Here is a 26798-nt window from a genome sequence, read left to right on the forward strand (position 1 = left end):
GGGGTGGTACTATGAACTTTGGTACTATGACAGTTTTGTAGATATTTCAGAAAAATTGGTTTTTAGGTATTTTGCGTAAAAATTGCTGACATGGGGTGGTACGTACTATGAACTTTGGGTCTAGGCTTATGTCCTTATTTGTTTAAATTTGTTGAAATGTGGTTTTTCTGTTTTATGCAACTGTTTAGGGTAGTGGGATGTCATTTCCTAAATAAAAAAAGGGAGTTATTGTTTCAAATCAAATACCTATTTATCTAAATTCCTATTGGTTCAATGACATCATCAAAATTTGTTTTCTCTTGCTTGTAGGAGGCCGCAACAACTAATGGAAATAGAGAGTTAGATTCTAACTCAATTTGAGAGAGTTTGATGCAACAAAAGAGGAGAAGAGGTAGCCTCGCCGTGCAACTTCTTGGGAGTTAAGGAATGTATCTGGACATGATTCAAGCCATATTACAAGCATTGTTTGTTGCACAAGAAATTCTAGAGAGTTCCATGAAGATAAATATCAAATTTTTGTGCAATTAATGAAGACCGTTGGATCAATATTAAATCAATCGCCATGACCAATACATGGACTCGACACTTCTCTATATAAAGGTAGCATTGCTCAACGTCAAAACGTTCTCTTCTCACACAAAAATTCAGTAAAATCGTTCTCTTTCTCTCTTCCTTTACCCTGTGTCGTCCAAGCTAGAAGTAAGAAGCCGGTGCTTTTTAGGACGTTAAGAGGCTATAGAAGATCTCCAAGCTTTGCTTTGCATTCCACCATCTCAAAAGTCCTTTGAAGAACCAATAAAAGTGTAAATCATCCTTAAAACTTGTTGGTTTCTTTGTTTCGGTCGTGGTTTTTGGATTGAAGTTATGAATTTCATCTTTAATATTGGATGGTTTTTAAGAATTGAGTTTGATAATTTTCAGATTGTTTCAAGCATGATTTCGACATGTTTATGACAACATGTGATCTGATTTCGTTTCCTTGTTGATTTCATTAAATGCATAGTTTTATATTAACAAAGACTCCAATTCTACACTTCTGCAGGTTAGTGTTGCTAGGTTTCTGAACTAATTCACCTAATAGTTTTAGTTAGAAATCCAGGTAGTAAAGGCTATGTAATAATGGCCGAGGCTATGTGTTACATGTTATGAGTTAAGCAGCTTCTGTAAATTTAAGCGTTCAAATTCAGAATTATGTAGCACTTAATGATTTATGTACATTTAGTGTAGATGGGTATTCTCAATATCAATGGCAGTATAAGAGATAAAGTAAGTAGAGTAAAAGGGATGCATGACTGCTTCGGCTTCCATTTAGAATTTGTTTATGATATTACTTGCACTACCAGAAGAAAGGTTTTAGCCGACGAAAATAAAAAAACAGGCCGACGAACTATTTTTTCATTGGCTAAAGTCCACTTTAGCCGACAGAATTTTCCTTCGTCGGCTAATTTAAATTTTCATCGGCTAAAGTGGACCATAGCCGACGAAATTAAATTTTCGCCGGCTTAAAGAATTTTTTTCGTCTGCTATAGTCTGTGAACTTTAGCCGACAACTTTAAAATTATTTAGCCGACGAAATTAAAATGTCGTCGGCTAAAGTGGCTTATTAGTTTGCAGATATGGACAGCAGCTCATCTGGGAAAAAAAAACGAGAGAAGAAAAAACAGGAGAAAAAGTTTGGGTGTTGTCGAAATTTGTCCATAATTAGTTTGTGGAGCTATATATAGGTACGTACATGTGTATATATGTTGATTTTGAGTTTTATTTGAGTTGATCGATTTTGGGTGTGATTGAGTTGATCGATTTTGAGTACGTTGGATGTATATATATATGTGTTGATCGATTTGGTTGATGATTTGATAATATATATGAAGTTGTTGTTAATAAGTAGTAGATATATATATATATGTTAATTAATTTATAATATTGTGTTGATGGTATGACGTTGTTGATGATATGAGTTGATGATGATTTTGTGATGATGTTGATATATAATATTGTTATGTAATTATTAAGTATATATATGTGTTAATTAATTTGTTATTAATTAGTTGTAGTACGTAGAATACTAAATGAATTGAGATTTTATATATGGAATTTAATTAATAATTAGCTAGAGTTATACATATATATTTTGTTATATTTTCAGGATATGGATAAGAGTTGGATTTCGCTTCCAAAATGGGACAAAAATATGGTAAAGGAGTTATGAGTTTTCTGGAATATGCGCTGACTAATGCTAACGGGAATACAATTTTCTATTGCCCGTGCACGAAATGTCAGTGTCGCAGCGATATGCATTGATTTGCGATTGACAAAGTATGACAACACCTGAAGAGTAACGGGTTTTGGGAGAAGTACACATGTTGGTTATATCACGGTGAAACATCATCAGGGGGTCCGCATGATCATGGGCAATTTTCTGAGACGGGCAGTATATCCAACAATCCAACAACGGCCTTCATCAACGACATGTTTTCTTATGAGAGCGGTGTATGCGCTCAAGGACAGTATATGCCTGAGCCTGTGCAGCCCTTCCCTAGAGTTGTCAACACTGCTGGTATTGACAAGTACAACAAACTGCTTGCTTTCTAACAGACCCCTGTGTACCCCGGTTGTCAGAAGACCGTTCTTGAAAGTGTGATGGACGTAATGAAGATTAAAGTTGAGACAAAATCGACCGTGAAGGCTGTTGATGATTATCTACAGTACACTGCTTTGATGCTGCCCCACGGTCATCGTCTTCCTACCACTCATCATAAGGTCCGATGTATCCTAAAACATCTTGGGCTTTCCTACATCAAGATCCATGCATGCAGATATGACTGCATTCTCTTCTGGGGTAAAGATCCAGAAAGGAATGACCTTGGTGGCCTTAACGCATGTCCGGTATGTCACACTGACAGGTATAACCTGACTCCTGCAGGCAATAGGAAACCTGTTAATGTACTTTGGTATTTCCCGTTGAGGGATAGGCTGGAGCGGTTGTACATGTCTTCACATACGGCCGAAGCTATGAGAGGACACGCTGATAGGATATTGCATGACAAAGATACCCTTATACACCCTGCTGACGGGGAGGCTTGGAAGCATATAGACAGGGAGTTTTCTCATTTTGCGTCAGAGGTCCGAAATGTGAGGCTTGGGCTCTCATCCGACGGGTTCAACCCTTTTGGCAACATGAGTCTTCAATACAGTGTATGGCCGGTGATTTTGGTACCGTACAACCTTCCTCCATGGATGTGCATGAACCTTCCTCCATGGATGTGCATGAAGAAGGAATACAATATGTTGAGTTTGTTGATTCCGGGGCCCGGTTATCCAAGGAAGTGTCTCGATGTGTATTTGAGACCTTTGATTGAAGAGCTTAAGTTTTTGTGGGACGTTGGTCATCCCACTTATGACAAGTATATGCACGAGATATTCCAGATGCATGTCATGGTTGTTGGTACTATCAGTGATTTTCCTGCCCGTGGGATGTTATCGGGCAACATTGTTAGGGGATACAAGGCTTGTCCAGAGTGCCTTAGCGATGAGGGGAGCAGCAGTCATTGCAACAAGATATGGTTTGAGGTTAAATGCAGGTGTGGTTTGAGGTTCCCGAGCACCTGAAGAACAGCTGGGCGGACATTGTGCATGGGGGAAGGTACGTTGGGAAGTTAATGAAAAAACAAAATTGTATATGATATTAATAATATTTCTAATATTTTTGTTGTATCTGTAGGTACAAGGAGTGGAAGAACGAGTTGTCACTGGACTACGCACGGGAACGCACGTTCTGGTACCCTTACTTAGTTCCAGTACAGGGAGTATAAGTGGCGTTGGCTTCTGACATCAGAATTCAACAACCCTGTAAACAGGTATTTAAAAAAATTAATTAGTTAATTTGTCATTAAGTACGTCCGTTTTTAAATATTTTACTAATAGTTTATTTTTTCTTTGAAGGCCGTTTCCCGGGCGAACGCTCAGAGCCGGTACGCAACGCAACACAAGGGACCATCGTGCCGGTTCTAGACCGTTCGCTATCTTCATGGACGAGGCGGACAGGGAACATCCAGAAGTCAACCGGTACGTCTATACGTACGAGAAGGCATATCCTGACACCCAGGAGAATATTGTAAGTCATCTTACGTTTTTAAATTTTTAATTTTACTTATATATATGTCAAAATGTTAATTAATCATTTTTTCCTATCCAATCAGGCGAAGGTGAGAGAGGCTAGTGACGAGGTGATGAGTGCTATAGTGAGGGAGACATGGCCGGACACGCAAGAGGAAGAGATGTCCGAAGCCATGTCCCGGATCGACACTTCGGATCCGAGGTTGGGGCGAGGATCATGGGCACAACCTTCCCACCGCGGGAAAACAACTTCTACTGCCGGGGTCTAGGAAAGAAGGGCGATGGGGTCCTGAAGACCACTCTAGGATTTCAACGAAATGCAGCCTCAACCAGCAGCAAGACGACTCAGCTAGAGTCAGAAGTTGAGAGACTACGGGAATAGCAAGCTGCTCAGGCTGCCGCTCATGCCGCCCAGATCGCAGACCAGAGAGCCTATACTTCTGCGGTATATGCCGCCCAGCAGGCCCAGCAGCAACAGATGTTGCAGTACTTGCAGAAGTTTACAGCTGCACAGCTTCAGGGACTTCTAGCTCCGCCCATGCCTACGCCTATACCGCTACCTCAGCCGCCGCAAACTCCTCAGCAGCAGCCCCCATAATCGGATATTGATTTAGACTATCTAGATTTTGTGTAGTTGATTAATTATATAGTTTTATGTGCTTGTTGTTGGTTATATGTATGGAATTGTTTTGGTGTATTTTGCAGCTTGCTTGGAATGGTAATTTAGAAATTTCGGGTTTTTTTTTTTTTACTGGAATGGACTTATAGCCAACGAAACATGTAAGATACTCATCGGCTATAGTATTTCTAATTTTTTTAATAAGGTTTAGCCGACGAATTATAGCATGTTTCATCGGCTAAACCATTCTAACGCCGACGAAACAGACTATATTTCGTCGGCTATAGTTATTTTTTTAATTTTTTATTACACACTTTAGCCGACGAATATCTTAAATGTTTTGTCGGCTAAAGTATCAGACTATGGTCGACGAAACATTAAAGATATTCGTCGGCTAAATTCTAGGACAATAGCCGACAACGTCTTCTGTCGTCGGCTAAATACTGAGACAATAGCCGACGACGTTTTGTAGTTTCGTCGGCTAAAGTCATCGCCGACGACCCTTTCCCGACTAAACTATAGCTGACGAAGGCTCGTCGGGTAAGATCTTAGCCGACGAATTAAGCTAACAGATTTCGTCGGCTAAAGTGCTTGTCCTGGTAGTGTTGACAATGAAATCAGTTATGTCACTTGAAGATATGTTGTGTGTTTGATTGATTCTAAAATTGTTGGTTGATGTGTGTAGAAGATATCACTTGTACATATGTATATCATGATTAGGAATTTAAAACAAACATTTAAACCCCCCCCCCCCCCCCTCCTTATCTCGTGTTTCATGTGTATTCATGTGTATATTTGTAAAAAATATTTGTGAATATTTATCTTGATAATTAATAACTTGATCATCATTCGCAGGAGTATCCCTTCCCAGCTCAAATGATACCCTGTTACTCTATATGCAGTCTTTAATTGAATGCCCGGTAACAAGTGCGTTAGCTTACTACATGAGGATCGAAAAGCATTTGTTGTAGCAAGGCTATAGTTGCTATATGAAAAGCCAAATGGATGCAGTAAACTATAATCCTTGAGTAGTACTTTTTTTTTTTGGGCATTGCCTTGAGTAGTACTTTGAAACAACAAGAAAGTTATGTTATTCTGTGCTTTAGATCATCAGCTGCTTTGTCACCCAAAGAGCTTCCTAGCATGCTCTTCCCATTCTCAAACTCAATCTAGCTCCACAAAAACAAAAATCAACTGGGGGCAGCAACCCCCACTTGCCCCTTCCTATAGGTCCGGTTATGATCTTGAAGTTGATATTTCTGAGAAACTTTTGATCATTTGGGGTTTTTGGAAGGATCGTAATATGCAACTTTGGGAGGCCAAGATCCAAAAACCTATTGACATTATGTTGGGGAGCCTTACATGGCTAGCTGACTTCCAAGAAGCTAGAAGTAGCAAGGTAGCGCCATGTCCAGAAGGCTGTCCAATAATGAATACAACAATCACACCAAAGCTCAGTGTTGATCGATGGAGCTTTTAGTCTTGCTGCATGCATTCACACAAGCAGTCTTCCATATAAACTCTGCTTTACATCTTGAGGTATTAGGAAGGCCTGATATGTTCATTACCTCTTTGCAAATGCAGCAGGTTGTGATAGAGAAAGATTGTCTTCTTGCAGTTTAGCACATCAACAGTGATCTTGAAGACCTTTCTAAGGTGTACGTATAGTTTGGTTCTAGATATTCGAAGCAAGCTGCAGTTTGTGCAGGGTATCAAAGTTCTATTTGCCCTCAGATCATGTAATAGTAAAACTCATCGAATAGCCAAGCAAGCATATGAAGCTGTGCAACACGAATCCTCTAGTATTCACGACCTAATTGTTGCGTACCATTCCATGATTGATTAAAATCGCAGTCTTTCTCTCTTTTTGGTCGAATCATTCTTTACCTCAAAAACGATAAGATGACAATGGAAGCTTAATGGCCTACAAATTTATGTAACTTTTGTCTCTAGGAAGCTCTTCTAGTGAAGACCCTTAAGTTCAGGACTTGGTGAGGACTTTTCGGCTTATCCCACCTTTCGAGCTTATATCCATATCTTGACCGTTCAGTTTATAGGTATTTATGAGTAGATCATTTATTCAAATTTTCAACTATATTGAAAATTGTTAAGACATTCATAAGTGTGATTTATCAATTATGAACTCGAACGGTTCATATTTGACAGATTTGGTTCGTCCATTAATTTGATCTAGTTTGTTATCTTAACGAACACCAATTTGGATGAAAATTTGTAGAAATGATTTACTCATATAAACCTAAAAAATGAACAGATGAGATGTCAAAATGTGATCGAAAATTGAGTCTTTTAAACCATAAACCGAAAAGTCCTCACCAAGTCCTCAACTTAAGGGTCCTCATTAGAAGGACTCTCTTGGTCTCTATATGCGTGGTTAAGATTAGAGATGAAGAAACTACTCTAGAAAAAGTAGATTGGGCTACAAAAGAATAAACCATTCTTACAATCTATTCTCTTATTTATTTTCCTTTCAATATTAAAATGAGAAATTTGTCTGAATGATATATATTGAGATAGAAGATTATCGATAACAAACCAGAATTCATGGATTTAAATACAAAATTAGGTAGAGATATGATTGACAAAATCTATTAATTATTAGCTTGTTACCTGGTTGCATGTTGCTGGTGCAGATCATCATCAATAAAATACATATCCTTTTCATCAGTTCGGATCCCATCCTTATGTTGACTTGATTTTCTATTAGCTCAAAATAAGCATATCATAATTTTTTTTTTCTTTCTCATTTCCTAGTTTAAATGGAATGCGATCGGTACATGCAAACATTTTAGCATTAAAAATCTGACTGATTCTGATATTTTTCATTTTCTAGATCACCTACCTAATTGTCTTGAAAGAAAAGAGTTATCAAATGGCATAAACACCCACAGATATGCCATCCACTACTTACCCTTGTAGTTTTCCCATCAATTTAAGTTTTTTTTTTTTTTTTTTTTTTTGCGACAAACCCCAGTAGCTTGATGATGAATATAATGTTCACCTATCTCTAAATATTTATTTAGATATGTCATGAATTCTTATCAACTTATTTAGAGATATTTACCAATCTCTAATTACGTAGTAATTTAGATTAAGATTTACATACGAGAAATTTTATTCACACATGCCTATATACTTAATACACACCCCATAATTTTTTTTGTACAAATATTTCCTTAATCTTTCTTTTATACCCTCATTATACATATTAAGTCTCAGCAAATCTGTACAAAATGAATTTTAACTAGAATGCAAATCTGCCTGTACAAAATGAGCACATTCTTCTTCTCCAACATATATTAAGGGCTAGTTTGGTATTGTTGTGACTTTAAAAAAAAAACTGTTGTTGTTGTACTGCGAAAATAATCAGCTGTGAATTAAAACAGTTTTCTATTTGGTAAATATTAGTTTCAAAAGTGCAGCAAAGATAAAATTTACTAATTTCTAGTGTTTTTAGTGACAGCTGCTTTTAAAAGTAACATTCAGGTTGCTTCTAAAATCTGCTGCCAGTGATCTGTAATTTTCAAAAAAAGCTGATTTTCTTTCATTTACCAAACACTATAAAATTTAAAAGTTCTGATAGAATTGTTCTAGGATATTCTCTATGTGTGCCTTGGCCTTATGCCAATAAGATATGTAGTTAGACTAGATCTATGTATTCATATCCTTACCATATTGGTATTGTGTAATTCCCTATATAAAGGGCTCCTATCAATGAATAAGATGACTCTCTTGCTATCTCTTTGTCTCTACACTTTATTCTTCATCAAGAATATAATTTTTTTTTTTAAAATGAAGCTGTATCAAACGAGGCCTAAGTCCCAATAAAACATGATGAATGAACAATAGATATTAATGAACTAATATATCATGAAGACCTCTTTTATACTTTGATTCTTTGATTTCTCTATACTTCATGTAACGCGAGAGATAGAGAACAAAATTTTCATTGATTTTGACTCTAGTGCTTTTTTCATCTTTCACCAACTCTACCTCGCCCCTATCCCAAATTCAAAGCTAGATCGGTCATGACTCCAAACACAAATTATTATTATCATAATCTACTACAAATTGATGGATGGGATGGTTTCATTTTATGAATTCAATATTGATTCATTTGATTGATAAAACGAATTGGAATTAACAAGTTGATCAAAAAGATTATGAAATATTGTTATGTTGTTTAGACTCCAACAGTATAATATTTATTTAGTTTAATTTCAGCTTTCTCAAATTAAAGGTAAAGTAGTATTTAAAAAAGTTTTAAAAATAACATGTGTGTATCTATTAATTAGACATGTGTCAATAAAATTTCTCTTTACATACACATGATAACAAAATAGTTTACTACACCTCTTTTGGTTTGGTTTACGAAAAAGACGTGTAATAAATTTATAGTAAGTCAACAATTTACATTAAATTATGGTCCCAAAAATTAAACTCAGCTTTACAATTGGAGTACCCTTTTCCCTCCTTTCACCTTCTTTCTAGAATCCTTTCCAATAAAAGACATTTTTTATCAGTAAAAAAAGGATAAAGACAAATGTATGGAATGACAGAATCACCCACTTTGAACTCAATAAATTGGAATTGTTAAAGAAAATGAAAAGGGCAATTACAGTCAATTTAACAGAATTTGTGCCAAAAAGCTGTTCTGTTGGTTTCAAACCCCCATCAAAAACCTTGGCGGCTTTTGTATTAGACAATAGACATTGACTCTCTTCCAAATCCTGTGTTGTTTGTACATCTATAGCTTCCAAACTAGTCAATGTGATATTTATATTCTGGGTTTAGCTGGAAACATAGAAGAGCAACACCTGCTACTTCAATTTGGGTATTTGTCTCTTTCAATATCCCAGCTCTTTCCCATTGAAATATTCTTCTTTGGGTTCTTTCTCTTGATTCTGGTATTCGTACTTTGTTTCTTTGTTTCATGGTTCTGGTTCTTTGTATGCAGAATTTGACCTTTCAGATCTGGTAAGAGGTCAGTCAATGCTGTCTGGTTGCTGGAACTGAGGTATGTCATTTTGTGGGCAACAGAAAATGTTTTTGATCAGTGTAGAGAAGATAGAGTTTCGGTGTTTACATTCTTGGAAGTGTTGTTAAGATTTATCGCAGAACCCATGTTTCAAATCGTTTTCTGAATTATTTTGATTGTAAACTCTAAAGGAAAAAAAGATATGGTGCTTGTATAATTCATTTGTGCATGTTGTCTTTGATTTATGTCATATGGCTTTCTCATAGACTACAGTGTTAACTTTTTAGGCGCATGTAGAGGGGCTCAGGGTCAAGAAGATGGAGATATAAATTGGGGGTGTCAGTGTGTCACTCTGGAGAGTCTTCTGTGATAATGTTTTCAATTCTGAGATGGAAAGGCTCATGGTCTATGATAGCAACGATTGCTTCTATTGTGGGATTGATTTCACTTGCGTTGGCTTCAATAGTTCATCTGTTCTTCTTTCCCTTAGTTCCTTCTTTCAATTACTTTAGTCAAGCTCAGAACTCTTGTGTCCCAATCAATGGTTCCGCTGAAGCAATTACGGATCATATTAAGGGCATTGACTTAGAGTATCAATTTCCATCTGACTTGCACAAGGCAGTTGTTTATCGTGGAGCACCGTGGAAGGCAGAAATTGGCCGCTGGCTTGCTGGTTGTCTCTCAATTACAAATGAAGTCAACATTGTGGAGGTAATAAGAACGATCGTTTACATGATGTAACAAAGTTTTTGTCTTCTGAATTAGTGAAGTAGATTTGCTCTAATGGGGTTAACTCATGTACAGAAAGAATAAAGAAAATTACAAACATAGAGATGAGTACCGTACAAGTTTGAATCAAGAGGTGGGAACAGAAGTGGGGGTGAATGGGTGTATAATCGGTTAATCAAGAGGTGGGAACAGAAGTGGGGGTGAATGGGTGTATAATCGGTTAATCTGTGAATCGTCATTATTATTTAATATCTGTAAGCCCTTGGATGTGAGGTAATGAATATTCATGATAACTAATTGTTCTGTTGGCAGTTAATAGGTGGGAGTGGCTGCAAAAATGACTGCAGTGGTCAAGGTGTTTGTAATCGTGAATTGGGACAATGTCGGTGCTTCCATGGATACAGTGGTCAGTATAATTTTATCTTCTTTCTTACGGTGTAAATAAGTTAATACAAAACTTCAAATGATTAGGAGCAATAAGAAGTTGGCTTTGATGCTCAATTAGTCTTCTCTTGAAAAATAATAATTATTCCATGGATAGTTGGGTTTACAATCCTTAGTGTCGAACTAACTGAGTTTATACCAATGGTATCAGTTTCTGCTATGTACTTTTATAAATAGCCAACTAATAGCAGCTACTCGCCAATGTTCTGGCTTCTCCTGGGTTATATTTCATAACCATAGCAGGTAGCAAGCATGTGAGAAACTTGGTTTGCATAATGATATGATGACTACAGCAGTAGCAAGCAGTCTTATGTTGAGCAAATTGGTTTGCATGGTTTAGTATCTATTAGGAAAGTTTGATATCTTTCTTATGCTTTTCTGTCGTTAAATGTTCTGATACCTTTACTTAAGTTGTTTCTAATTTTTAAATTATTACTTTGACCCCCTCTATTGAGTGCTTAAAAGTATAGATTCTGTATTCTGGACAGTCCTGTTGTTTGGCTGGAGTTATTGGGTCTTAGCGTATCACAATGAAACCTTTTGTCATTATGAAAGGATATGGATTTTTGTCTTGTTTTTAAACATATGTCTGTTCTTTTATTCCAGAAAATCAAATAAATTAGCCATATTTTGATGAAACATGTTCTCTGTATGTAATGTGTTAACTTTACAGGGGAAGGATGCTCTGAGACACTGCAGCTAGAATGCAACTACCCTGGATCACCAGATCAACCATATGGGAGATGGGTTGTCTCAATTTGCTCGGCTCATTGTGACACAAAAAAGGCAATGTGCTTCTGTGGGGAAGGCACAAAATACCCAAATCGACCTGTGGCAGAGGCATGTGGCTTTCAAGTGAAGTAAGTTCATCAAATCCTAATTAGGGTTTCATCAGCAATAAATAAATTATAAAAGTGCTGCATCTCTAATACCTGTTTCAGGCCACCCTCCAAACCTGGCGCACCTAAGCTGACTGACTGGGAAAAAGCTGACCTGGATAATCTTCTTACAACAAATAGTAGCAAACCTGGATGGTGCAATGTTGATCCTGCAGAAGCATATGCTCTCAAGGTGCAATTTAAACAGGAATGTGATTGCAAATATGATTGTCTCTTGGGGCGGTTCTGTGAAGTGCCTGTGCTATGTACTTGCATTAATCAGTGCTCCGGCCATGGACATTGCCGTGGTGGATTTTGTCAGGTAATAGATGGTACCTTCATAGTTCATACATGTTTCCTTGTTTTTTGTGTTCCTCACTATCACTAATTCATAGTGAGGTTTTGCTATTTCATGAGAAAGATGCCATCAGAATATTAAACCATAAAAATTCTAAGTATCCAATGAAATATTTTTATTTTGGTATGGAGTAATGGGTGAACCACCTGCATCCCGCCTTATGTGGCAGCTGATGGAACACAAAGCCAACCTATCAGAACATTTCATTAAATGATGTGACATTGCCGCAGCTGCTACATAAATTGGGTTACATGTGGTACCCAAAAAGGTGGTTCACCTTGCATTATTCTTTGGTATAGGTATCTCAGAATTTTATTGTAGAGTTAAGAATTTTTTGGCTTTGGCTAATTATATGACATAAACCATCTCTTTTCCATAGGGGAAATTTTTTGAATAAAGTTATATCCTTTAATGCATCGATTTGTTCCTTCAACAAGACCCTTTTAGAGATATGAAAAATTTGATCAACCAGGTACTGTCATTACTTTTTTGTGTTATGCTAGTTTCTAGTTTGAGAAGTAAGTTCCTGTTTATATAATGGACATACCTTTATTGAAACCATATATCAATCTGTTTGTCTTTCTATCAAAGATTTATTTGATGGAAAATTTGGCGCTTTGTCCATACCAACTATCTGAACTGACTTTTATTTACAGTGTAACAATGGCTGGTATGGAATCGATTGCAGTATTCCATCTGTGGCATCTTCTGTTCGAGAGTGGCCTCAATGGCTCCGGCCAGCTCAGGTTAACATTCCCGATAATTCACATCTGACAGGAAAAGTTGTCAACCTCAATGCTGTGGTGAAAAAAAAGAGGCCCCTTATATATGTTTATGATTTACCCCCAGATTTCAACAGCCTACTTCTTGAGGTCAGGATTAGCTTCAGTTGGGATTATGTGACTAATTCTAAAAGAAAATGTCTTATTTTCTCACTTTATTGTTGTAGGGACGTCACTTTAAGTTCGAGTGTGTAAACAGAATATATGATGACCTAAATTCCACAGTGTGGACAGATATGCTTTATGGCTCCCAGGTATTATTTGAATCAAAACTGGAATATGTGTGATAAAAGAAATATCTGGTAGTGGTAGTCATCTTGTTAAACTGGAATATGCGTAGGATTATTTATCTGGCTTGTTGATTCTGTGCAGATGGCACTCTATGAAAGTATATTAGCTAGTCCATATCGTACATTAAATGGTGAAGAAGCAGATTTCTTCTTTGTTCCTGTTCTTGATTCATGCATTATAACTCGAGCTGATGATGCTCCTCACTTGAGTATGCAGGTATGCTTAGTGACTGTTAATATATGTGAGATATTGCAGTTGTACCTTTTTTTTTTTTTTTTTTTCTTAATTCACTGTCCTTTCCAATAGGCTCTGTTGAAGATGTATTTGGTGTTTGAAACTCATAGGAACATAAGGGCTTGAGGAGCTCTCTCACTCTGGAATATTACAAGAAGGCTTATGATCACATTGTTGAACAGTATCCATTCTGGAACCACTCGTCTGGAAGAGACCATATCTGGGTATGTAAATGAAAGAATTACTTAAAGGCCGGAGTGCCAAATATTGAATAAAATGAGAGTTTCATGTCTTTTCCTAGTTAGATCTCATTATCAAAGTATACCTGCTAATGATGTCCACCTCTTTATCTGAGGCAGTTTTTTTCATGGGATGAAGGTGCTTGCTATGCTCCAAAAGAAATATGGAATAGCATGATGTTGATTCACTGGGGTAATACTAACTCGAAACATAAGCACTCAACAACAGCCTATTGGGGTGACAACTGGAATGACATTTCTTCAGATAGGAGGGGCAACCATCCCTGCTTTGACCCAGAGAAAGATCTAGTGCTTCCTGCTTGGAAGAGTCCTGATGTCAACTCTTTGAGTTCAAAACTTTGGGCCAGGTAGACATTCGATTGAGAGCATTCAATAATATCCTTTTTGTTCTGTTTTGTAGTATTGTTACTTTATTCAATATGCCCTATCCAAAGAAGAAAATGTATTTGTTCATTATTTTCTTTTCAGGCCCCATGAGATGCGGAAAACCCTGTTCTACTTCAATGGAAATCTGGGACCAGCTTATCCAAATGGAAGACCTGAAAATACGTAAGTTAACCAAAGAGTCTCTGAATAATATTTTGTTGATGAAGAAAACAATACAAGCGAAAAACAAAAACCAAATTACAACGAAAAACACCTAGTACAACCTAAATTATGAAAATCAAAATTGAAAGCAGTAACTGAGGATAAAGGGAGTCTCTGAATAATTTTGTTGTGGATTTCATATTGATATTATTTAAATTACATTTTTGTGGCAAGAATGTACTGTGTACCATCCGTTCCTTCCTGTTTTCTGTAGTACGTTGGTAATTAAGGGATTTTAATCTGTGTCAGTTTAAAAAAAAAAATATATTCCAAACAGATTTATGAATCGCACAATATACATATAACCTGACAAATTGTTTATTTATTCATGAAGCTATAGTATGGGTATTAGACAAAAATTAGCAGAAGAATTTGGGTCAAGCCCTAACAAGGAAGGGAAACTTGGAAAACAACACGCAGAAGATGTGATTGTTACTCCACTACGGTCTGAAAATTATCATGAGGATATAGCCAGTTCTATTTTCTGCGGGGTATTTCCTGGAGATGGTTGGAGCGGTCGTATGGAAGACAGTATTTTGCAAGGGTGCATTCCTGTTGTGATTCAGGTAGTGTGATTCTATATCTTCTTTCTTCACTATCTTATTACTGTCTTGAAACATTTGTCATTAATTGCAAGATTCTGCCGATCAGTCACCATTCAAATCTTGTAATGAGATTGCGTAAGCAATATATATTTTTTTAAGTTCTCAAAGTTATTAAGGTAGTTGAGCTTCCCTCATTCCATTTCATTCAAATGGGATGCTTCCAAACCATGACAATTGAATAACTGCAAACTCTATTCATGTTTTCTCTACTCTTTTTTTTTTTTTTTTTTTGAAACGCATGTTTTCTCTACTTTGTTTCTCTAGGATGGGATTTTCTTGCCATATGAAAATGTTCTCAACTATGAGAGTTTTGCTGTTCGGATACGTGAAGATGAAATTTCAAACCTTATAAATATTCTTCGGGTAAGTTCTGTTTCATTTTCTTTTAACTGGTACATAAAAGCTTTCTGATTGGATTAACAGCGTTTAGTAGACTGATTTTTGGAATTGTAACTCCTGTAGGCATTTAATGAGACAGAAATAAAGTTCAGGCTAGCAAATGTGCAGCAAATCTGGCAAAGGTTTTTGTATCGTGATTCTATTTTGCTCGAAGCTGAGAGGCAAAAAACTAGTTTTGGCCGTATGGGTGATTGGGCAGTTCAGTTCTCACAATTGATTGAAGACGATGTCTTTCAGACATTCGTACAGGTAAGTATCTTCCTGTTACACAGATGTTTCATCTTCATTTATTTCCATTTCGTAATTCATCATTTGTTAAGCACTGCTGGTTTGGATAAAGAGTAATGCACGTTTGCATGCATGTGTATTTGTTGATCAACAGAATATTTTTTTTCATTACCAGAAAAAAAAATAATACAATGCTAGTGATATTGCAAGGTTGAACTTGTAAAGAAGGTCCGGCATGAATCGGTTACCATCTTTTGGTAAAAAAAAAAAAAAATACACAAATACATGTGTTTTGCTTATGAAAGAAACATGTAATTATCATAAGGCACATAGGAGGCTGGAGGAGATTAGGTTGTGTCATTATATTCTGGGCTTTAAGGTATCTGGAAAAAAAAAAAGAGAACAAAAATAACAAAATATTTTGGCAATAAGTTTTTCAAGTAAGCCTTGTTAATAAAGTTTAATTTAAAAGTAGGATATAAATATTGAAATATAATGTCTTTACCTGCTGTAATGTTAAATGATGCGACCAGATCGACATTGAGCGTATGAAAGTTCAGTGCAAATTCAAACTTTAAGAACAAGATTAGCATTATGTTATCATAATAAGAGTTAAACTAAGTGAGCATGAGATGTAAACCTGCTTATCACTTACTCTTTTTTCATCCACTTTATCAGGTTTTGCATTACAAGCTACATAATGACCCCTGGAGGCAACATGTTCGTGTAAAAAAGGAGTTCGGGTTACCTCAAGAGTGTTTGATCAAGAGGAAATAAACAAATGTGCTTTACTGCTAAACTAAGTTTGTATATAGCTGCATCACAAAGGCCACTAGGTAACAGAAAGCAAAGCTAATGAACAGTTGATGTTGAAGAGAGAACCTCGTCAGTCATCTCATTTCAGCATCCGGTCAGATAGGATTTTGAAAGCCATATATATGAAACTGAAAGTATACTACACCTCTGCCAAAGCCATATATATGAAAGTATACTACACCTCCCATTTTGTAAACCAAAGCTATGAACTTTAGGAATGGAATTTTTGTTCAAATGAAATGATGACCTCAGTTTATCAATTAATTTGATTATCTTGTTTTCCGGGTAGCAGTGAGTGTGACTTAGCTAGTTGACTCTTAACCTAATTCCCCACTCTCACTTACCACTTGGGTTTGTCTATTCCATTATTATGTATCAGACAGCTCTAGAGGCAAAGATAATCATTTGTGTAGGTCATAGGTCTTATCCTGGGTATTTGATAGCACCAAATATTGGCCATGAAAATTGCATGAAAGGTGTTCTATTAATTAATAACAGGGTCTTTCCAGTTTAATCGTTTATTCCAAAAGGTTTCCTAGAGTACAGTTGGTTCTTCATTAATTTGCAAAGGTTTTGTGTTGAGTCTGAAAAATATGGAAGGCATAATGGATCATTTGGTGCATGAGAGGAGCAAGGCACAGTCCAATGTTGAGGAGATGAAGGTCATCTGGGCAGGTTCTCACCACGCCTTCCAAGTCTCTGATCAGATCGCTTGACTCGTTGCTAGCGATCCAGGCTTTAGAAAGTACAACAGAGCTGTGCTAAGCAGGAAGGAGTTGTTTAAAAGTACGAGCTCTGAGAAAAGCAGCTTATGTGTGGAAAAGGATCCATGAGCTTGGACTTTATGAAGAAGAGGCATCATGGTTGAGGTTCTATGTTGATGAATTTACTTATGCTTATGTTCATTGGGGAATGTTTGCGCCTGCTATTAAAGGGTCTGCTACTGAGGATCAGCAACAACAGTGGTTACCTTTGGCAAACAAGATGCAAATAATTGGTACTTATGCACAAACTGAACTTGGTCATGGCTCCAACATTCAAGGCCTTGAGACAACCGTGACTTTTGATCCGGAGACAGATGAGTTCACCATCCATAGTCCTACCCTGACCTCAAGCAAATGGTGGCCTGGTGGATTGGGAAAGGTTGCTACACATGCTGTTGTTTATGCTCTGCTTATTACTAATAACCAAGATTATGGAGTACATGGTTTCCTAGTCCAAATTCGGAGCCTAGATGACCACTTTCCTCTTCCAGGTGTAACAGTTGGTGATATTGGGATGAAATTTGGAAGTGGAGCATTCGATTCCATGGACAATGGTGTCCTTATATTCGATCAAGTGCGCATTCCAAGGAATCAAATGCTGATGAGGTTCTCAAGGGTCACAAGACAAGGAAAGCATATAGAATCCAACGTTCTGAAGCAGCTGCTTTATGGAGCTATGGTTTGTGTCAGACAAATCATTGTAGCTGATACTTCCATTGCCTTGTCAAGACTCAAAAGCAGGTACACATTGCTACCCGGTACAGTGCTGTTCGTCGACAATTTCGTTCTCCACAAAATCAAGATAGTGTTGAGACACAGGTCATTGAATACAAGACTCAGCAAAGTACTCTTCCCTTTGCTGGCTTCTACCTATGCTTTCAGATTTGTCGGCGAGTGGTTGAAATGCCTATACACAGAATGACAGAATTGATCCAAAAGTTGGAAGCTAACAATTTCTCTATGCTGCCGAAGGCGCATGCCTGCACTGCTGGTTTGAAGGCCTTGACTACTTCCGCTGCTGTTGACAACGTAGAAGAATGTCGGAAACTATGTGGTGGCCATGGTTACTTGTCTAGCTGTGGACTTACTGAGCTATATCACTTACATGCTTCTTTTTTCTCTGCTTGTATTTATGAAGGAGATAACATTGTTCTACTTAAGTACTTATACATGTTTCAAGATTTCTCATGAAGACCATTTCTCAGTTGCAGACTGGGGAAAAGCCTAATGGAACCACAACTTATATGGGTCATGCGGAGCACTTTATCCGATGTCACTGTAAGGTTCAAAAAGCTGAGGATTGGTTCCATCCCACTGTAATACTTGAGGCATTTGAAGCAAGGGCTATTAGATTGTCGGTTGCTTGTGCCGAAAATCTCACCAAGTTTACCAGTCCAACTTTTCTGAACTCTCACCAGATTTAGTTCAAGCTGCAGTTGCTCATTGGCAATTAATTGTGGTCTCCAAGTTCCTTGAGAAGTTGCAGCAAAACATTGAAGGAAATGGAGTGAAACAAGTTAATTGGAGACCCTCTTCAACATATACTGTTTGAATCTTATTCAGAAAAATTTGGGTGATTTTCTGTCAACTAGAAGCATCAGTCCCAAGCAAGCTTCACTTGCCAGTGATCAAGTTAGGAATCTGTATTCCAAGCTTCGTCCCAATGTTATAGTCCTTGTTGATGCATATAATTACACACATCATTTCCTTGGCTCGATTCTTGGGTGCTATGATGGTAATGTGTATCCCAAGCTCTATGAGGAAGGCATGGAAAGATCCACTCAATGACTTTGTTCAGTGTGTTGTACATGATGGCTATCATGAATACATCCAACCTCTGCTGAAGCAACAACTCCGGAGTGCAAGGCTTTGAAGATATCAATATCAATGACCTCAAGAGCAGCAAATCCTCTTTCAATTTTCTGTTGTAGCTCGTTTTACTAAAGTTGTGTACCATAGTGCTTAGAATTTTTGTGTGTCGTCTGACCGCAAACTCTAGAGATGGGCCAAACTTTGTATTCCAAGTTTTCAACTATAAAGTAAATAGCCAACAAAAACAAAAGACGCAAGGTATGGCATATGCTAGAGAATTGTATAAAAAAGAAGAAGAGAGAAATCTTATACACACCCCTAATGAGAGAGAGAGAGAGAGAGTTTCATATCTGAGAGGAGAGAGGTGGCTGTTTGATATGAATTAAGGGCATACTTGTTTTTTATAAGAATAATTTAAATGAGTTAAAGGAAAAGATTTTTATTGGATAGTGCTTTAACATCCATGTTTTTGTGCAAATGAGCATTTTCTCTTTACTTAACTAATACACATCCCTTACTCAATACACTACCTATTTAATTTCTCATTCTATTATTTATTTTACTAAATGCACGACCCAAAGTCCCCAAAATACCCTTAATGTAAAAATTCATAAATATAATATCATTTTTTTTTGAGAAAAAATGAATTGTATTCATATGAAGAGTAGATTACAGTTTACAGCATATGATATGAATTGCATGACATAAGTATGGGAGAGCCAATAATGACAATCCAAAACCGAAGATGAAAACCAAGAAACAAAAGCGCACATAGGCTACCTGTAGCCTTGTTGATGCAATTCACATGTGGCTTGACTTTGGCATGTTCAAGCTATACAACCTTCTGATTTCTATAAGATTTTTCTCCTTGCTTGGCTTTAGTCGGTCATTTTGGAAATATTGCTTGAATACTTCATGAAGATAGCTAGGAAGTTTTGCTCACACCTTGTAAGATTTAGGAACGATTGTTTCTTCGGCTTTACTTTTGCTTGGCTCCAATTGCTTGTTTAGGCATAATGAATACTGATGGTGATTTAGGCTTGTGTGGGGATCTGGGTAAATAAGAAAAGGTAAAAGCTGGGGTTTTGAGGCATAGATTCATTAGAAATGGTTTAGGGTATTGAAGGGATCTTATTATCAGGGGTAAGCTAGTAATTATAAGGAGATGGTTGACGTTGGAATTTGCAGTCATAAGGGAAGGCTTGCATGTGTTTGGTTCATGATAGAATAAGGAGAAATGTGAATTTCACTTGACTGGATAGGTTTTGTAGTTTGTTTGTTTGAAAAATGGACTAGGACAATGTTTTGTAGGCATGGAAAAATATGTATGAGAAACCATATTTGGTAGTTAATGATTGATAATGCCTGTTGATGTCATCAATTTGCTTGATTTCTCTTTATAACTCAAAATAGAGTAGGCATCCCTGAAGTGCATGATCGCCTCAATGATTAGCATGTTGGCATGTCGGCATGTCGGCATGTCCTGCATTTGAGTTCTTGAAGTCTATTGTCGTGTTTGCAATCCTTCATACAAGTCTCTTTGTGTAGTCCTCCTTTTTTCTGGTGATCTCAAATTTCTCAAATTGAACCATGCCTATGCTTGGTTATCGAATGGTAGACTATCTTCCAATGTGCAATCAGTGTTGTTGTTTGCTGAATGCAAACTTGAGCTTGGAAACAAATAAAACACTATGATAACATGTGCTACAGCTTTCGGTCTTCTTAGATTTTGATTGTCTTCTCGAATCAGCACAGCAGACGATTGTTTTTGTGCGCGTATGGATTTACAAGCATATATTTGCGGTAGAGTAGTTGCATGTGGTATATAAAGCTTTCTTGCATTTTCCTTACTTCGTTTGATTTCGCGTTTAAATGAATATGCATATTGCAATTGCTTGGTGTTAAGTGAGATTTAGCTTGTGGCAACCTTGCATAGGCATGCGTTAGGCATATGTTTTGATTGCTTTGGCTTGTGGTTGCCTTTGGTATTTGAATGACCATGAAAGAGCATGGATATGCATCGAAAAATATTTGCATTAGAGATGAGCTTGGTGTGGCTTTCTCAAGGCTTTTAGAATGGATACATGACTTTCAAAAGAGGAGCTTGGCATATGCATGTTGTATTAGGCTCATGTATGCTCCATGTTGGCTTTTAGAATGACCCTTGATATGCTTTTTGAATGTATAGACTCATATGCATGTTGATGTTGTTTATATGCTTGGAGTAATCCTCCTAGTCATGAATCCGCTTGGCATGGGATTAAGCTTGATGCGATTATAAGATTGAAGTATGCATTAGCTTGTTATATTTAGATATACTTGGTATGAATTTATATGGCATGTTCATCTTAAGCGTATTAGGAATTAGGAAAGAGCATGTAGCTTGATTTATTGAACAAGTGCATACACAAGCTTGGCAATGGTAGTTTGATGTAAGTTTACATAAGGAACTTGTAGTGTAGCATGAAACTAGTAGTGTCCTGTAGCATTATGAAGTTTAGACATGAATATATGGGAGGTTAATCTTATGAAGCATTGTTCTGAAGATAAAGGTGTATGTTGACCACTGCAGTAGACATGGTTGATCAACTTCAGGGTTTGAGTTGATAGGGTTTGCTACTGGAAATATGGCGGGCATATGATTGAAGTTGTGGATATTAGATTTTTTGCTTGAGATTGTGACTTCACCATGGTAGAGAATACAAATTGCTAAAGATGAAAAATGAAATGCACAAACCAGACTATTGTTGTTACAGTATTTGGGCTTCAACTTGCTGCAGGGGTAAAATTTTGGTAGAGTACTGATTATTTTGGTTTGAGGAAGACTTGTAATATTGACATTGGTTTGACATTGGGCTTGGAATAACGGTGTGTTTGGTCAAACATAGGATAGAATGCTGTGATTAATGTCAGTGAGATTCAGGTTCTGCAGAAGAATAGTGACTGCATTGAGTGTCTATAACCTGAGATTTTCTAGTGTGGTCACTACAAAAAAAATTCGGTTAGCCACGGCAAAAAGCCGTCGCCAAAAACCACTTTGCCGTTGCGAAAGAGCAACGGCGACGGCTTCGCGATGGCATTTTTTCCGTCGCCGTTGAGAGCGTGGCCGTTGCTTTTGGCTATGGCAACGAGCCGTCGCCAACTCTTTTGCGACGGCAGACAGCGACTGCAAAAGCCGTCGCATATTTAGCAACGGCAAGTGGCGACTGCTTCCACCGTCGCAAATCACCCATTAGCGACGGCAAACTTGCCGTGGCAAATTCTATTTATGAATTAAAAAAAAAATCTGGCAAGCATATTAGCTTGCCAGATTTTTATTTTAATTTTATTTTGGACAAAAGCTGTGCAAAAAGAAATTAAACATGCTGAAAAGAATTGTTACATTCAATTAGAGTCCTCAAACATCAATCTTACATCATAAGAACTATCAATATAAGTTATCTATCTCTCAAAAAAATATATGTCTCTCCTCCAAGCTAGCAAGTGCCCAGCCAAGTGATAACATTTCTTTCTGCAACAACATTTCCATTGTGCAATTTGCTTGTAAGATAAGCATGTCATGTTAGAACTTTTGTAAGTTGTCTTCTCTTTATTGCACGGAAAGTGGTATCTGCCACAACCACAAAACTTGTATTTTCAAATGGTACAATAGGTATTGGAATCTGCCATAATTTACACTTTAACAATAACTCAAAAAGTAAAGTTGATAGCTTAGAAGTTCTTGATAAACTAGATGCTTAGATAAAAAGTTGATAACTTAAGAGGCAATATCAAACAAAATGCAACACAGGAAGCAACGTATGGACGAAACTGTTGTTTTATATCATACTAATTATAGGCACATTGAACAGTATATACACAGCTGGATAAGACCAAGTAATGTAAAGTGGCATGCTCACAATATACAAAGGCATGCAACAAAATAAATGGTTGTATGAACCTTAAACAAACTTAAGAGCAAGAGCCATGATTAAACCAACAACATTCAATTTGTCATGCACTAGTGACGTAACAACTTTATAATACACTAATAACAATGCAAGTATATATAATATAGATGTTGTATATACAAAGAGACTTACAATGCGTTGCCCAGAAATAATTCTAGAAACATGGCTTAGTTTAAGGTGTTTCTCCTCCTTCCCTGAGAACCATATCAGAACGGATATCATCTTGAGGGTAAGAATCCAATAACAATCAATATCTATTAGCAAAACAAATTTGTTGGAAGCTTAGCTGCATTGAAATGGAACTACTGTTGTGAAAATCGCAGAAATGACTACCACCGCCATGCTTTATGAATTCTCATTATACATATATGAGTATGTGTGTTGCTGAGTTATAATGGTCTAAATAGGTGGTTCTGATGTATATGCTAGTTACAGGTATAGTCGTATAGTCATTTCAAGGCTTTACTCCATACTCATTATCTGTATTATAATCCAGTCTTCTAAAATAAAAATAAAAGAATCTTATAATAAGAAAAATGAAGAAGGCAGACAGCCAGACACAAAGTGTGCTTCCTATGAAAGAACAAAAGAAGGCAGACACAGAGACGATATTGCAATACTATAACCAGATATTTAGGAGTAAACTTACATTAGAAAGGCGGAAGGGGCAGAATTTGGGCTTTCCCCTTCTTCCGTACTTGAGCAAGTATGCTCCTTTCTTCAAAGCAGTAACAGCCTGTTGTTAAGATCAACCAAGAATCCAACATAAGCACTTTCAATTACATAAGCAGTAACAGCCTGTTGTTGAGCAAGTATGCTCCTTTCTTGCCAGGGATTGTTAGGAGAATGAATTGAGATACCATATTCCCCTAATTATGTATATTCTATTTTTCCACAAGTATACCACATATATTGAGAATATCCGTTGTCACTAATAAAATAGGATCAGCATATATAGAAACAAGCACAGCAAAAAAAGAAAATAACTAGCAACTTAGCTTGTTGATCAATGTAACTGTAACCATCAATGTAACTAAGAGCAGCTAATTCAACAACTAAGACTCGAAACAATTCCGCAAACCAGCGAAATGCAAATAATAACAAACCAAGTATGATCATTGTTAATCATCACTAAAATACTTTACACCAAACAATACTACTGAATCTAACACTTGCAGCTAATATCTAACATCTTCCAATAATCAAAGCCAAGCAATCCAACACTTGCAACTAAACAACAGCTTAATCAAAATTAACCGGAGCTAAATAAGAGTATAATAGTACCTGCTCAATGTCTCTTTCAACCGAAAAGGTCCTACTAAGATCAAAAGCTATCCTATCCGTTCGCGACATCACAAAACCCTAATTCCTAAAACCAAACAGACCAAAGGATGGCAGCTGGATGAGCATTAACCTTGTAGTATAGATTTGCGTCAACCTCATTAAGAAGGTGGCCAATAGATGAGCATGCTTCAATAGAAGATTTGTATTTGTAATCAAGGTCAGCTCCTAGGTTCTTCAGAGTAACTTCTTTAGCAACTTGAAGATCATTGCCTAACTCATTGAAAGTAATTCCAGTGGCTTCTTTGACAAGATTGTGCATGGTTTCCCTCCTCCATGGTCACTCAAGATGTATCTCCACCCCCTGCATATAAGGATATATACCAGCTATATAGAGATCTGATTCCACAATTATGCCAAGAAAATTCTGTCACAAGTTTCTTGAAGGACATTCACCTGGTAATCAAGAGTAAGCTTCCTGTGACCTGCAAGTGCACACCGTGTAACAATTTCCTCTGTCATGTTCATCATGCTTTCATAGTCTGAATATGCTTCATACATCTAAGATCAAACTAATACCAATACCAATCAGAGGTTCGCATGATAAATTAGGAAAGTTAAATATCTAATAATATGAAACAAGTAGCTAATCGCGTAAAATACATAAACATTAACCACATAACCAAACGAAATAAGAAGAAAATTGAATTACCTCTATAGTGGTAAATTCAAGATTATGACGAGTTGAAATGCCTTCATTCCTGAATATTCGTCCAATCTCATACACCTTCTCAAACCCCCCAACCTATCATCCGTAGACAGAACTGTTTAATAGATAACTCGCATGCTATCGAACCAGTGATCGTTCACATGTATACATGCAACACCAGTCTAGTTGGATTATATAGGGAAGTCGCCGGATCTGCAGGCCATGCCGGATTAGTACTTCGCAAAACCCAAAACGGGAAAAAGAAGAATTAGGTACCAAAGCTGCGAATTGAAGCTCAATGAAGCTCGAAATTGAAGAAGGAGAGAATATATTACCTTGAAAAAGCAAAGGCTTGGCCAGAGAGGGATGAATCACGTCGGAATTGGAATTGGGGATTTTAGGGTTTAGATTCCGATCTACCAAATGGGTGGATGCATATTGAAATGGAAGGTAGGAGGAGGAAGAGGGTGGAGAGGGGATTCAGTTGTGGTCTTCGTTTAGCCTGCGGCTGTTCGAAGGATGGCAGCTGGGCAGCTCGGTCTCAGACCCTCTCTCTTCTCTATCGACAAAATGAGGGATAGAGATTAGGTTTTTCACTTCTATACTCAGGGAAGATATAAAATCCACGGCTGAGATTAAAGGGTGGGACAAAATCAAAAGTGGTGATTTCAAAGTGTACCACGGCTTCCTGACGCGGTCGCAAAATTTACATTTTTTTTGCCACGGCTTCACATTCCCGTCACAAAATTTTCATTTTTTTACCACGGCATGAAGTTGCCGTCGCAAAATAGTTTTAATTTAGCGACGGAAACGTTGTCGTCGCAGCGCCGTCGCGAAACTTGGACCAATGGCGACGGCAAATTTGCGCCGTGGCAATTTGGGGTGGCTAACTGAATTCTATTTTGTAGTGGGTAATGAAAATGTGAGGAATTATTGGAGTTGCGGGGAGAAATAAACAATTCAAAATACAAATCATAGTACATTAAGATTAGCATTGGTTCTTTAGCTTGGGGAAAGATGAGATTTTCTAGTGTGGTAATGAAAATGTGAGGAATGATTGGAGTTGTGGGGAGAAATAAACAATTCAAAATACAAATCATAGTACATTAAGATTAGCATTGGTTCTTTAGCTTGGGGAAATATGAGATTTTCTAGTGTGGTAATGAAAATGTGAGGAATGATTGGAGTTGCGGGGAGAAATAAACAATTCAAAATACAAATCATAGTATATTAAGATTAGCATTGGTTCTTTAGCTTAGGGAAAGATTTGTGACAAAAATGTCACAATGATATTAGGACCACTTGGAAATAGCAGGGGACATTGATTGAAAAGTGCATGATTTTGACTGGCACAGAAGCTTAAAGAGATACCTGCTTGTAGAAAGCATGACACTAAGGAGTGGTACTGATTTTAGGGTGTTGGTCTTAAAGGTATATGCTTGAATTATAGGAATAGAATGATCTCATAAACGAGTTGGAGACTAACCCTTTAACAATGACTTTGAACGAGATTGTCATCGCTTAGCCCCCAAGTGTCTTATAATATCATTTTGAGAGACTAGTGATGGAGACTGCTTCTTGCATGAAATTGGCTTGATTAGGTGTTGCTTGTTGCCTGATTGAGTTTAGATTGCTTAAATGATTTAGCTTGTTACTTGCTTGAGTATTGTTTGTTGCTTGAATAAGTATTGTTTGCATATCGTAATGGTTTTGCTTGACCGAGTATTGTTTTATGACTAATGACATGTGCTTCTTGTGCCTGCTTGCATGATGACTTTGTAGGGCAACTTAACCACAGTTGCGCAAGGAGAGGGTAGCTGCGGTGAAAGCTTGATATGTAATTGGTTTCGGTTTTTGGTCCTTTGCATAATATACAAGGATTTTGGCATATGCTTCTTGTGCGTGCTTGCATGATGACTTTGCAGGGCAACTTAACCAT

The 26798-nt window shown here is 37.2% G+C and overlaps 1 protein-coding gene and 2 pseudogenes across 3 annotated transcripts in view; 2 read left to right on the plus strand and 1 right to left on the minus strand.

Moving 5' to 3' along the window:
• The window catches only part of LOC101309983, a 259355-nt pseudogene that overhangs the window by 85879 nt on the left and 146678 nt on the right, over nt 1–26798 (minus strand). The gene's annotated exons all lie outside the window — the stretch shown is intronic.
• Nucleotides 9441–16631, plus strand: LOC101304329. Its single transcript, XM_004307519.1, has 16 exons — nt 9441–9587; nt 9711–9770; nt 10019–10442; nt 10773–10866; nt 11578–11764; nt 11846–12104; nt 12797–13012; nt 13090–13176; nt 13295–13429; nt 13558–13671; nt 13807–14054; nt 14176–14256; nt 14630–14861; nt 15165–15263; nt 15363–15548; nt 16206–16631. The coding sequence occupies exons 3-16, from the start codon at nt 10104–10106 to the stop codon at nt 16302–16304; spliced, it is 2376 nt and encodes a 791-aa protein (XP_004307567.1). The 5' UTR covers nt 9441–9587; nt 9711–9770; nt 10019–10103; the 3' UTR covers nt 16305–16631.
• LOC101304915 lies at nt 16937–19055 on the plus strand (annotated as a pseudogene). Its single transcript, XR_185272.1, has one exon. The product of XR_185272.1 is annotated as a peroxisomal acyl-coenzyme A oxidase 1-like (transcript).

Source organism: Fragaria vesca, linkage group LG7 (assembly GCF_000184155.1).
Source record: "Fragaria vesca subsp. vesca linkage group LG7, FraVesHawaii_1.0, whole genome shotgun sequence".
NCBI lineage: Eukaryota > Viridiplantae > Streptophyta > Magnoliopsida > Rosales > Rosaceae > Fragaria > Fragaria vesca.